This window comes from Leptinotarsa decemlineata, unplaced genomic scaffold (genome assembly GCF_025532065.1).
Source record: "Leptinotarsa decemlineata unplaced genomic scaffold, Ldec_3_MD MMD2_tig00000505_RagTag_RagTag, whole genome shotgun sequence".
Classification (NCBI taxonomy): domain Eukaryota; kingdom Metazoa; phylum Arthropoda; class Insecta; order Coleoptera; family Chrysomelidae; genus Leptinotarsa; species Leptinotarsa decemlineata.
This window is the reverse complement of record NW_027412549.1, coordinates 14,508,013-14,519,731: the sequence shown is the minus strand read 5'-3', so window position 1 is coordinate 14,519,731 and position 11,719 is coordinate 14,508,013. Positions and strand designations below refer to the sequence as shown.

The 11,719-nt window shown below is 33.9% G+C and overlaps 1 protein-coding gene across 1 annotated transcript in view; it reads right to left on the bottom strand.

The window, feature by feature from the left end:
* Positions 1-4,110: 4,110 nt before the first annotated feature.
* The window catches only part of LOC111505601 (uncharacterized), a 55,902-nt gene continuing 48,293 nt past the window's right edge, over positions 4,111-11,719 (bottom strand). Inside the window, exons 7-9 of the mRNA XM_023160439.2 lie at positions 10,375-10,565; positions 6,808-7,081; positions 4,111-4,322 (exon numbers count right to left, since the gene is read on the bottom strand). Coding sequence (XP_023016207.2) covers positions 4,236-4,322; positions 6,808-7,081; positions 10,375-10,565 — 552 coding nt within the window. The 3' untranslated portion in view covers positions 4,111-4,235. The remainder of the gene's footprint in view (positions 4,323-6,807; positions 7,082-10,374; positions 10,566-11,719) is intronic.

The window sequence follows — 11,719 nt, the reverse complement described above, 5'->3', positions numbered from 1 at the left end:
GGATATCCACTGTGCAACCTACAGACAGAGCTAGGAAACAACTCCACAAACACATATTGAGAGTCGAAATGATGATTAATATTCCAGAGAGGTGCATATGACATGCTCTAGGTTCAGGTGAAAGCACCTTACCCCTTGCATCTCATGTAGACCTACGACTTTACTTCAACTCTCTGCGCGACATTAGCTGTGTTGGTTGTTGTTTTTTAGTTGGGTATCTACCACACTTACCTACAAAGTCGTAGGTCTATATGAGAGGCAAGGGGTAAGGTGTTCTCACCTGAACCTGGAGCATGTCATATGCATATGGGGTTGCCATTAGATTGGTAGGGCTGTTACAAAGAAGACTCTCTGTTATCTCTCAAGCCTTCGGTTGATTTATTAACTTCTTCAGGATAATAAAGGGAGGATAATGAAGAAACTGAAACAAAACGAACATAAATAAGAAGCATAATTATTATGTTTCTGTTGTGCATTTGCGTTGTTTTTGCAACCAAGTACTGCCTAATCTTGCACATGGTTATACCGTACTGATGACAGCTGATGAGCTAGAAACACGTTTCTGCGGTTTGTATATTTTTTGAGTGCTTCGTCCATGATTTTTTCCCATCAGGTGACAACACCTCACCCTCTCCTGTGAACCAACGACTTTTTTATTGCGTGGGCAGCGCAGAAAGCTGAAGTAAAACTATCAGGCGCCTGCGCAACGTCTTCCATTTGGAAGATTCACCGAAAGTAATATCCTATATACAGTGTCATCCCCAAAGTATGCACCATATGGGAAACTTCTTTGTTAAGGGTTTTTCGACGAAAAGTTGTAATCTATAAAAGTCTGTGCATCCCCTAAAACTAAACATGCACCAACAACATACAGTAAAACACATGTAATATACGAGGAGCTTCCAATATTTGTTTTTGAGACAAGAGTAAAGTACTCTTATTTTGAAAAATCTCGGAGAATGTTATTTAGAAAAGTTGTTCAGCATTGAAAAATACATCTAGATTTGGAGTCATGACCATCGAAGTGAAGTTTTAATTTTTTACTCATTTTTTTTAATGGGGACTACGAAAAGGAAAATTTGCTAAAACGATAAATAGACAGCATCCTGTATACGATGTTTTATTTTGAAAGCCTGCAATTTTACAAACTATACAACTATGGTGTTCACCACGGTCAATTTTTTTGAATAGTGAAATAATTTTCAAAGTTTTTATTTTTTGTTAACACCCAAAATTACTCAAAACTATACAGTACTGTAACAAGAACTCAATATTCAATAATATCAAATCACAAAAGAACAAAATGAAATAGGTATTTTGGAACAAACTTATTGATTTTCTGGAGATTTTCTTGTCCAAAATAATTCTCTAAAATAATCTCCAGAAAATCAATGAGTTTGTTCCAAAATACCTTTTATATTTTGATGTTTTATGATTTAATATTATTGAATATTAAGTTCTTGTTGCAATACTGTATAATTTGGAGTCATTTTCGGTGTTTACAAAAAATAAAAATAACTGCACCAAAAACTTGGAAAATTATTTTACTCTTCAAAAAAATTGACCGTGGTTAACACCATAGTTGTGTAATTTGTAATATTAGAGGCTTTTAAAATAAACAGTCTTATACAAGATGCTGTCTATTTATCGTTATAGCAAAATTTTCTTTTCGTAGTCCACATGTAAAAAAATAGATAAAAAAAACTACACTCAGATGGCCATGACTTCAAATCTAGATGTATTTTTCAATGCAGAAAAACTTTTCTAAATAACATTTCTCAAGATTTTTCAAAATAAGAGTACTTTACTCCAGTCTCAAAATCAAATATTTGAAGGCTTCTCGTATATTACGTGTTTTCTACTGTATTTTGTTGGTGCATGTTCAGTTCGAAAGGATGCACAAATTATTATCAAGAATAACATTTTGTCGAAAATCCCTTAATAAATAAGTTTCCCATATGGTGCATACTTTGGGAATGACACTGTATGAAAAGCTGAAATTGATTTCATTTGGTCGGACGACCACCGATAGACCGGTTTCGGAGTAGTAGCTCCTCGTCAGTACAGGGAGGGTAATTTCAGACGGAGTGAACCGTATGAATATCCCAAACAAACAAAATTGATTTCAACTACTGAGGATACACTACAAACACACACTTTTGTCTATTTTCCACTATATTTCTTTATTGTTGACCGGTTTCGGCTATTACACCATTTTCAAAACTAACTGATTACATTTAAATCTGAGTAATTTATTCCTATGTTTCTTATTCTATCATGAATGATTTGATATACCTAATATACCTGATACCCGGTACCTGCGTTTCATATACCTGTAAAATCCATGAACATAACAAAGCTTTCAATATAATGTAGGTTTTGGGATCTGGATTATAGGTTCAGGAGAGGACTATTATTTAAATCAAGTTGGGATTTTTCTTTGACCTGTTTATTTCCATAGATTCCAACAGATTCATCATTTTCACATGTGTGTAGGATCTTTAAATTATCTTTATCTATTTTATGTTTTGAATTTTGAAGATGTTCGTACATTAATGATTTTTTATCCGAAATGACATGTTCGTGGTACCTTGTACCCAGTTTGGCCTGTATATATGGCTGGGCATTCACCACATTCTATTCGATATTAAACCAGATCTCTTCCCTTTCTCTAATTTAGGTTTGGCATTAAATAATATGTTTCCTAAATTTCCGTTGAATGGAAATGGAAATAAACAGGTCAAAGAAAAATCCCAATTCTATTGTCCTCAACGAACAACTTGATTTAAATAATAGTCCTCTCCTGAACCTATAAATGTAATCAGTTAGTTTTGAAAATGGTGTAATAGCCGAAACCGGTCAACAATAAAGAAATATATTGGAAAATAGACAAAAGTGTGTGTTTGTAGTGTATACTCAGTGAACATGAATTTCCACAAAATAAACAAGTCGTCAATCGAAGAAGTGATTTCAACTAGTCATGAGTTCTATCTGCAGTTGATTCAGTAGAACATACCACTGTGAAACCTGCAGACAAGTCCAGGAGCAACTCCACAAACACATAGTCTGGGGTGGGAATCATAATAATAAACATATTCCGAAAAGGGGCATATGACATACTGAAGTTCAAGTGAAAATATATAATAAAAGTGAATGTACTCTGCAGGGTAGCTTGTAATATCTTCCAAAGCACGTTGAACGTTGTCCACAGTTAGTGCCTGAGGGAGCAGATGTCTGTCAACCCCAGCAAAACTGTGTTAACCCCCTTCACCAAGAAAAGTAAATTGGACGATCTAACGCCACTTTCCCTCATCGGTGAGGTCATTCCATTTGGAACGGAGGTGAAATACGTTGGTATTGTCCTTGATAAAAAAACTCACCTGAACGCTCACTCGGAAACAGTTTTACACAAAGCCAGAGTCCCTCTATGGACATGTAGAAGGATTTGTGGTAAAACTTGGGGTTTAGATCCCAAACAAATCCATTGGATTAATGTGATGATTGTCAGACTAATGATCACTTATGGTGCAGTTAGAGTTAAAGTTTCTTTGACTATTAAAAAATTATAAAGACAAAATCTTAATTGAACTGTATCTGACTGATTTTGACAGATAAAATTTTATCATGTTATATACTGGCCAAGTCGTCACACTTTTTCATTATATATTTTGTTCCAAATGTAGTGGAGGTGATGGTTGGGAAAACGATTGAATGGCTTACTGAAAAACGGTATAATTTCGAATTGAAGTGATGATTTGAGGGCTCGTTGGCAAGTTCTTGATGTGCAGGTTTGATAACAAATTGACTTCAAAAAGAAATGCCTTATAAAGTTATTATTGGCTTCAAGGTTTTGCCGTGGTCTTCTTCGGTTAAATTCTCCAAAAGTTTTAACTATAACTGCAGCAGTGATCTTCGGTGGCTTGGTCAAAGTACTCTTCTTGACGTGTCAACTGATGACCGCCACTGAAAATGACTACCACAGTTGCAGTTGCAACGTTTGAAAATTATAACTAAAGGAGGCCACGGCAAAAACCTGGTGTTACGTCCGACTCATAAAAACATTGACGCCAGCCGTGGAAGCTGGCGTCAATGCCAAATAAACTTTCGAAAGATAGGAAATCACGTTTACTTTGAAATATAATTGTTACATTTCATACGATAGTATTGTTCAGTCTATGGAAGTGAAATGTTGATTATTTGATCACAGAATGTTGCTACAGTTGATGCTTCAAAACTCATGGACGATATTGTCCGTTGTAGTCTTGTGAGATTTCTTTTCTTGCACCTTGAGGATTTTCTTTTGCTTCACGGGCATTCGCTTCCTGCAATAATAATTGAATCAGTTTGTAAACTATGTCGTTGCAGCGATTAATCAGAAATGAACCGACTTGTTTTAAAGTATTTGATATTTTGATAAACTAGCAGTATATCAATCCAAGTTATATTCAACAATTCCAACATCAGTTATATCCAACAGTTTTATTGGGAAAGGAAGTTTTTGGCTTTCTACTACTCCATCTTGATACAAAAAAAGGATGAGGGAATCTTTCAAAGAAAGGAAGGAAGTAATCCATTTGAAAATAAGTAATTCTACACATGGATGTGTAGATTATGCAAAGAAGTAACTTTCAGACACAAACTGAAAGAAATTCCTCCTGAAACAGCACAGCTACTTTCATATAAACATTGGATTACACGAAAGAAAAAGAGTTCTACTTCAAATGAATGGTAACAAATTGCACTTACATGGAACTCTGCCATCCTCATGTGAATGATATCTGATTTTTATGCCACAACGAATATTTGAAATATAAACTGAATAGAGAAAAGTATCTTCTGTATAATTCAGTGTTCATATAGAAGTATTTGTTTCGAAAGAATTTTTTTCTTTCGTGTAATTCAATGTTTATATGAAAGTAGCTGTTTCAGGAGGACTTTTTTTCAGTTTGTGTCTGAAAGTTACTTCTTTGCATGGTTTACACATCCATGTATTTCCAAATTGATTACTTCCTTCCTTTGTTTGAAAGATTCCCTGATCCTTTTTCTGTATCAAAATGGAGTAGTAGAACGCCAAAAACTTTCTTTCCCAAAAATTAATCACTCCTAAAAATATAACCCCTTCAATTCATCCAACAGTTATTATGAAAACAATTGTCGTAATTTCACAATAGTTTTGGATATTTTCATCGTTCATTGAATTGAGAAGACTTTGAACGTGATCAAATTGATTATTTGTTTGGTACTACCACAATGAGAAGTGAATTTCAAGAAATGTGTCTATAGGTTAGGTTAGGTTAAGTTAGGTTAGGTAAGGTTATATATTTGAAATTACTGATTATGCTTGTCTGATCATTTTTGTATATGTCGCTCCAGCTTCCTGAAAAAACGTTCCCCGCAAGTGGCCGTCGATGAAAAGAAGAATAAGTATTCGAACATTCCATCCAATTTTTACGATAATTTGAACAACAAATATCGTAACCGATATGGCGAACTCGACAAAGTGACAAAGGCACTCAACATCCGTTATTTTTCATTTCAGGATAAAAATCATTATGATTTATCGATCAATTCAGGAATATACAGGGTGCCTCAACATCCCGAAAACGGGATGTTCAATTTTTTTGTCAGCATCACGTCAATCAGCGGAATAACACTAGTTCTCAATTCAACAATAGTGGCAAGCTGAATTTGATCACACTGTGATATTTCTGAACCGAACTTTGATTTTTTGGGTTTTCATCTGATTCTGTTGAATTCATACGAGATTTCCTAACTAATGGCACACAAAGGGTAGTGATAGACAACGATAGATCCGAAGCATTGAATGCTGCCTACGGAGTACCACAGGGTTCAATCTTAGGTCTCTTGCTATTCAGTATTTATATATCGGATTTCCATGAATACATACAGAATAGTCAGACATACCATTACGCCGACGACACACAAATATACTCCACGTTCAACTTGACTTCCATAACTATCTCTGAAATATCAATAAATCAAGATTTACAGCCATTGTTGGACATATCTACGGCACAGAATCTGAAACTCAATGGACAAAAATCTTCTTTCATGATTTTGAGTCGTACGTCATGCAGAAATTCAGCCACTGGACAGATAAGAATCAATGGCTCCCTCTCTCAGGTCAAGTTGTGCCGGAATCTAGGTTTATATCTAGACAGTGAGCTGAGATTTTCGGAACATGTCAACAACTTATGTAAGGTATCATATAATACTCTCAGACAAGTGTACCCCTTCTTTCCACAAAAATGAAACTGACATTATGGGAAAGTCTCATTTTTTCAAAGCTCTCATATTGTGACAGTGTTTATGGACCTTCCTTATTATGCGATTATTGTGCGTCTGCAGAGAATACAAAATGCTTGCATGAAGTACTCATACGGATGTCGCAAATTTGACAAGAACCATACCAGAATATGAATCGTTCAGTCTACAGAATTTCAAGAAAAGATTGAAAATCAAATTTGAAAGAAATTCGGACAGACAATATTGATAACCACATACATCTGTTCGATTGCCTTTATAGATTTCTGTATTATGATTATGATTATACTTGTAGACACACCCTTTCTCACGGAAGGGTTGAAAAACAACTCAGGCTGAACCCCCGCCAATTCATCATTTATTGAAATAGTATCTTACTGTCAATGCTATGTATTCTATTGTATATTATGAGGAATAAAGTCGATTTATTATCATTATTAGTATTATTATCAACTTCATCATCATGAGTTATTGCTGGATATAACTTTTGTCTTGAACTACTTTTGAAAAAAACATTCTTACCTCTTGAGCTCTTATTCCGGCATAGATGAGTTCAAGTCCTTTCTGAACTTCTGGACTTACTGGTGGTGGAGTTGGCAAATGATCTCCAGTAGCATGGAATCCAGTCTCATCTGCTGTATATTTGACAGTAATGATTGTTCCATCGGGTGCAGTGTAAGAGTATGATCCTTGTTGTACCTGGGCATTAAGAGTTTCTCCTTCCGCATCCGGATCAGGTCCTAAGTTTTTGATATAACCTTCTTCCTCAGCAAAAATGTTGTTGCCAGTTTCGTACCTTAACATTCACGGAATAAAATGTACATGAGTCGAAGATGAAAGATAAAAAATATAAGGGAGCTAAACGAATAATTCATGTGTACAACAAGAACTGAACTGTGCATACAGGGCTTTTCATGATGAGCGTTAATTAGCCGTTTCTGACAAACTATTTAACGGATCAACCTGAAAATTTCACAGTATGCATAAATCAATATGACCTACACGCCTAAAATATTTCAGACGAAGCGGCGTTGTCGCTTCTACTATAAAGTAGCGGCTTCTTTGATTTTTCAAATGGAACAGCCCATATATAATATCATATTATGATTCATTATCACTTTGTCAACAAATTCATATACTATTTTTCTATACCCATCTATTACCGTTTAGAAGATATAAATTGATTTCAATATTTTTTTTTACCAAACATGAACTTTTATAAATGCTGATAATCTTGAACTCTCTTACACTAAAACGATCAAATTTGAAATGAAGTGGAGTGATACTATGAGGATCTTCACTCCGAGTCATTTTTTCATTTGCCTCATACAGGGTCTTCAAAAGATTGAGCTACTTTGATCTCATGAAAAAATGAGTGGAACTCAATTTTTTCGAATGGAACACCCTGTATATTTCAACATTTTTGAGCTCTACATCCAATTTGAAATTAACTTTGTTCAGATAATACTATTTCTATTTTGAACCGTTTTCGAGATAAACTGTGTCAAACGGAAACTGACGTGGTTTTCTTGCTTTTTTTTTGAATTCATCACTTATTTTGGATATTCAACATTTTTTAATACTTAGTAATATTTCTTTTTTATCCAGTTTTTTAACTGTCTCAGATCAGTCAATTCGAAATTGGTATGTACCTACCTACCTTAGAAAAAGTTACAATTTGTATACATTGAGGTATTGGTCTCTAACGTACAACAGTACACATTAATATTTTTTAATAGTGTGCTTTGGAAAAATAAATAAACCAATTATTTAACGTCAGACTTTCGTTGGTGGTTTTGACTGATTGTGATAGCTACCAATTATAATAGAATAATGTCAAGATAAGGTTACAGTAATGAAGATTTCTTGAATTTATTAATAAATTTATGGTGAATGCAATAGAATTGCAAGTAGAACATGCCGAGTATTTCATGAAAGATATCCACAACGTCCGAAGCCGAATAATAATGTGATAAATCGACTACTAAAAAACTGAAGGTTGAATGAAACCTTCCGTCCAAAAATCATTCGTAAGAAGACTAAAGTGGATGATGATGACAATGGTATAACAGTTTTGGGATACTTTCATGCATTTCCAAATGCTTCTCTGCACGAGGCTGAAAGGGAGATAGGTATACCCTACATGACAGTTTGTCGAATTCTTAATAAGCATAAATGGCATCCCTATAAGTTCTACTGTGTCCAACATTTGGAAGAGACTGATTTACCTCGTAGAGTGGAATTATTTGAATGATTACTTGTCAAGACTCAAGAGAATGAACATTTCCTTGACAATATCATATGGACAGATGAGGCCAAGTTCACAAAAAATGGAGTTTTCAATAGACACAACAGTCATTATTGGGCGCCAGAAAATCCCCATGTTGTCCGCCAAAGGGGTTTTCAAGAAAGATGGCAATTCAATGTATTTTGTGCCATAAAGAATGGGTCAATTTTTTATATCGAGTTTTATAATGATAAGTTGAATGCATCAAAATATGAAGATTTACTGAGGAATGGAATTCAAATGATTTTAAATAATAGACCAGGAAGATAACGTGTATGGTACCAAATGGATGGTGCTCTACCCCTTATTCTCATTCAGTCAGCGAAGCTTTAACCGAAATCTTCGAAGACAGATGGATTGGTAATAATGGGCCTTTTCGTTGGCCTCCTAGAACACCAGATGGCAATCCATTAGACTATTTCGTGTGGGGTTTCATTAAAAATATGGTTTACTCTACTCCAATAACAACAATGGAAGATATGAAATCGAGAGTTACAACTGCTTTCAATAGTTTGACTCCAGACTTGATCAGAAGCGCTACACATGACAATCTTTTGAAGAGATTACATGTTTGTTTAAGTAGAGGTTGAGATGTGTTTGAACATATTCTGAAATACACTGACGATTAAATTAACTCATTAATTTATGGGAGTATTATTTTCAGTTCGTGTTTCAGCGTTAATAAAACTATTCTTTGAAGAGAAGTTTCAATCGATGGTTGACGAGTATTTTAATAATTATCTTTCCATCGTATTATCTGTGACTAATTGAGAAACATCAAAAGAAATCTGTTTTACAAAAATAAGTGATGAACAAGGAAACCATGTCAATTTCCGTTTGAAACAGTTTATCTCGAAAACGGTTCAAAATAAAATAGCATTATCTGAACAAAGTTAATCTAAAATTGGAAGTACAGTTCAAAAATGTTGAAATATACAGGGTGTTTCATTTGAAAAAAATGAGTTCCACTCATTTTTTCATGAGATCAAAATATCTGCATTTTTGAAGACCCTGTATGAGGCAAATGAAAATATGACTCGGAGTGAAGATCCTCATAGTATCACTCCACTTCATTTCAAATTTGATCGTTTTAGAGCAAGAGAGTTCAAGATTATCAGCATTTATAAAAGTTCATGTTTGGTAAAAAAAAATATCGAAATTAATTTATATCTTCTAAACGGTAGTAGATATGTATAGAGAAATAGTATATGAATTTGTTGACAAAGTGATAATGAATCATAATATGATATTATATATGGGCTGTTCCATTTGAAAAATCAAAGAAGCCGCTACTTTATAATAGAAGCGACAACGCCGCTTCGTTCAAAATATTTTTGGCGTGTAGGTCATATTGACTTATGTATACTGTGGAATTTTCAGGTTGATCTGTTGAATAGTTTGCCAGAAATGGCTAATTAACGCTCATCATGAAAAGCCCTATATATGATGTTCTATTTCTTCAAAATGTATTGCGCATTTTGACAGTTGTCATAAAACTTCTGTAATGCAGATCTTCCACTACTGACGTTATGCCAAATGGGAGTCCTGAATTCGAATAAACTTTTAAAATGACATAGACTGTTTCAAAAAATTGAATAGAAGTATGTTCCCATTTTTGTTAGTTGTAAATGGGAAATTTACTTAAATCTGAGTTAATTATTATTTGATCTCAAGATATGTAATTTCATCAAGTACTCCGACGACTTTCTCACCGGTAGAACTTTCGCCAATCAAGGTCGGGCAATAAAGGCTATCGTCGATATCACTGGGATAAATTTCATAAAGATATCTGTAGGACTTACGATGCTCTGTAGCTTCCATCTTCACTTTGTTCCTTATCAAATCTGATTATTGGAATGAAAGTCGTAGTTTCATGCTTTTGACGAGGTTCTTGATACTGCTGAATGACTGGTGGTTGAGATTCATCAATATCTGAATTAAGACGCCTCTGTGGTTGGGCTAAACACACACCAAGCACCAATGCGAAAACAATCTGAAAAATTTAGAGAACGAATACATTCATTAGTGTTATGTGATTTCATATGAGAACATTGAAAAAAGTCAAGTAAATTTCATTCAGGTAAGCATAATCTACAATATGATTTCAAAATTAAAACTAGATAACTTGAAAAAAAAACAAAAAAAGAAAATACCTAACTAAAACTGGAAATTGTGAGTCCCGGTTAGCAAGCAAAGCTTGTGTTGTAGTCATCAACCTGGATTACATTGATTATTTACATACTCAGTGGTGAGTACAAAGAAGGAAAAAACGAAGTGAAATTAATTGTGAGGGAGAGAGAATATGGTTATTTATTGTGTTTTAAATTTATTATTATTCGAGTTCGAATACGGTTTTCAGTTTGTTATAATTTTTTTTTCACACATTCTTTCAGTTTTGATTTCATTTTACGTTTATTGCCAATGACTGATTTCTATAGAGACAAGGTTTAACAACTTTGGACCAAAGTATGATATAAATTTCTGTATGTGTGTTAGTCTGCAGAGGGGAACATTTGTTTTCTGCTCAGATTCAGTACGTGTGTTGTGAGTATAGCTTTTCTGAGAGATGGAGGTATTTTGCATCCACATTAAGCACTGAAAGTACATCAAATGGAAGTGAAATAGCTGACTTTGCTAGGGATAGAAGAAAATATGGTGATTTTAATACAGTTAGTAATAATTTCTTTTTCTCATCCGATCAATTAGAGAAGGCAAGTATTATTTTTATTATTATTACAATTATGAATGAACTGACCCGTTACTTGATGAAAATTAATAACACCATACATGATGAAAATTGAGCAATAATATAATAATGATAATAATAACGTCTTAATGTTCTCATTGACAAAAAAAATAAATAAAAGATGAATGAAACTATGATTGTTGCAAATAATGATATTATAATATGAATTCGAACAAACGCCTCACCTAAAGAGTTTATTTTACCTATTCCTTACAACATATCTATATTTTTTTTTCATTTCAGTCCAACGAATAGTCTCCATATTCAGTTTTGAAATTTGTGAAATTCAATTGTTTGAGAGAGTTGGGTACAGTATAGTTTTGGTAAATTTGGTACCTTAAAGACCGTCTGAACACTTCTGTTTTGTAATTTGGCATTGCAAGCATAATTTTATATCCAAT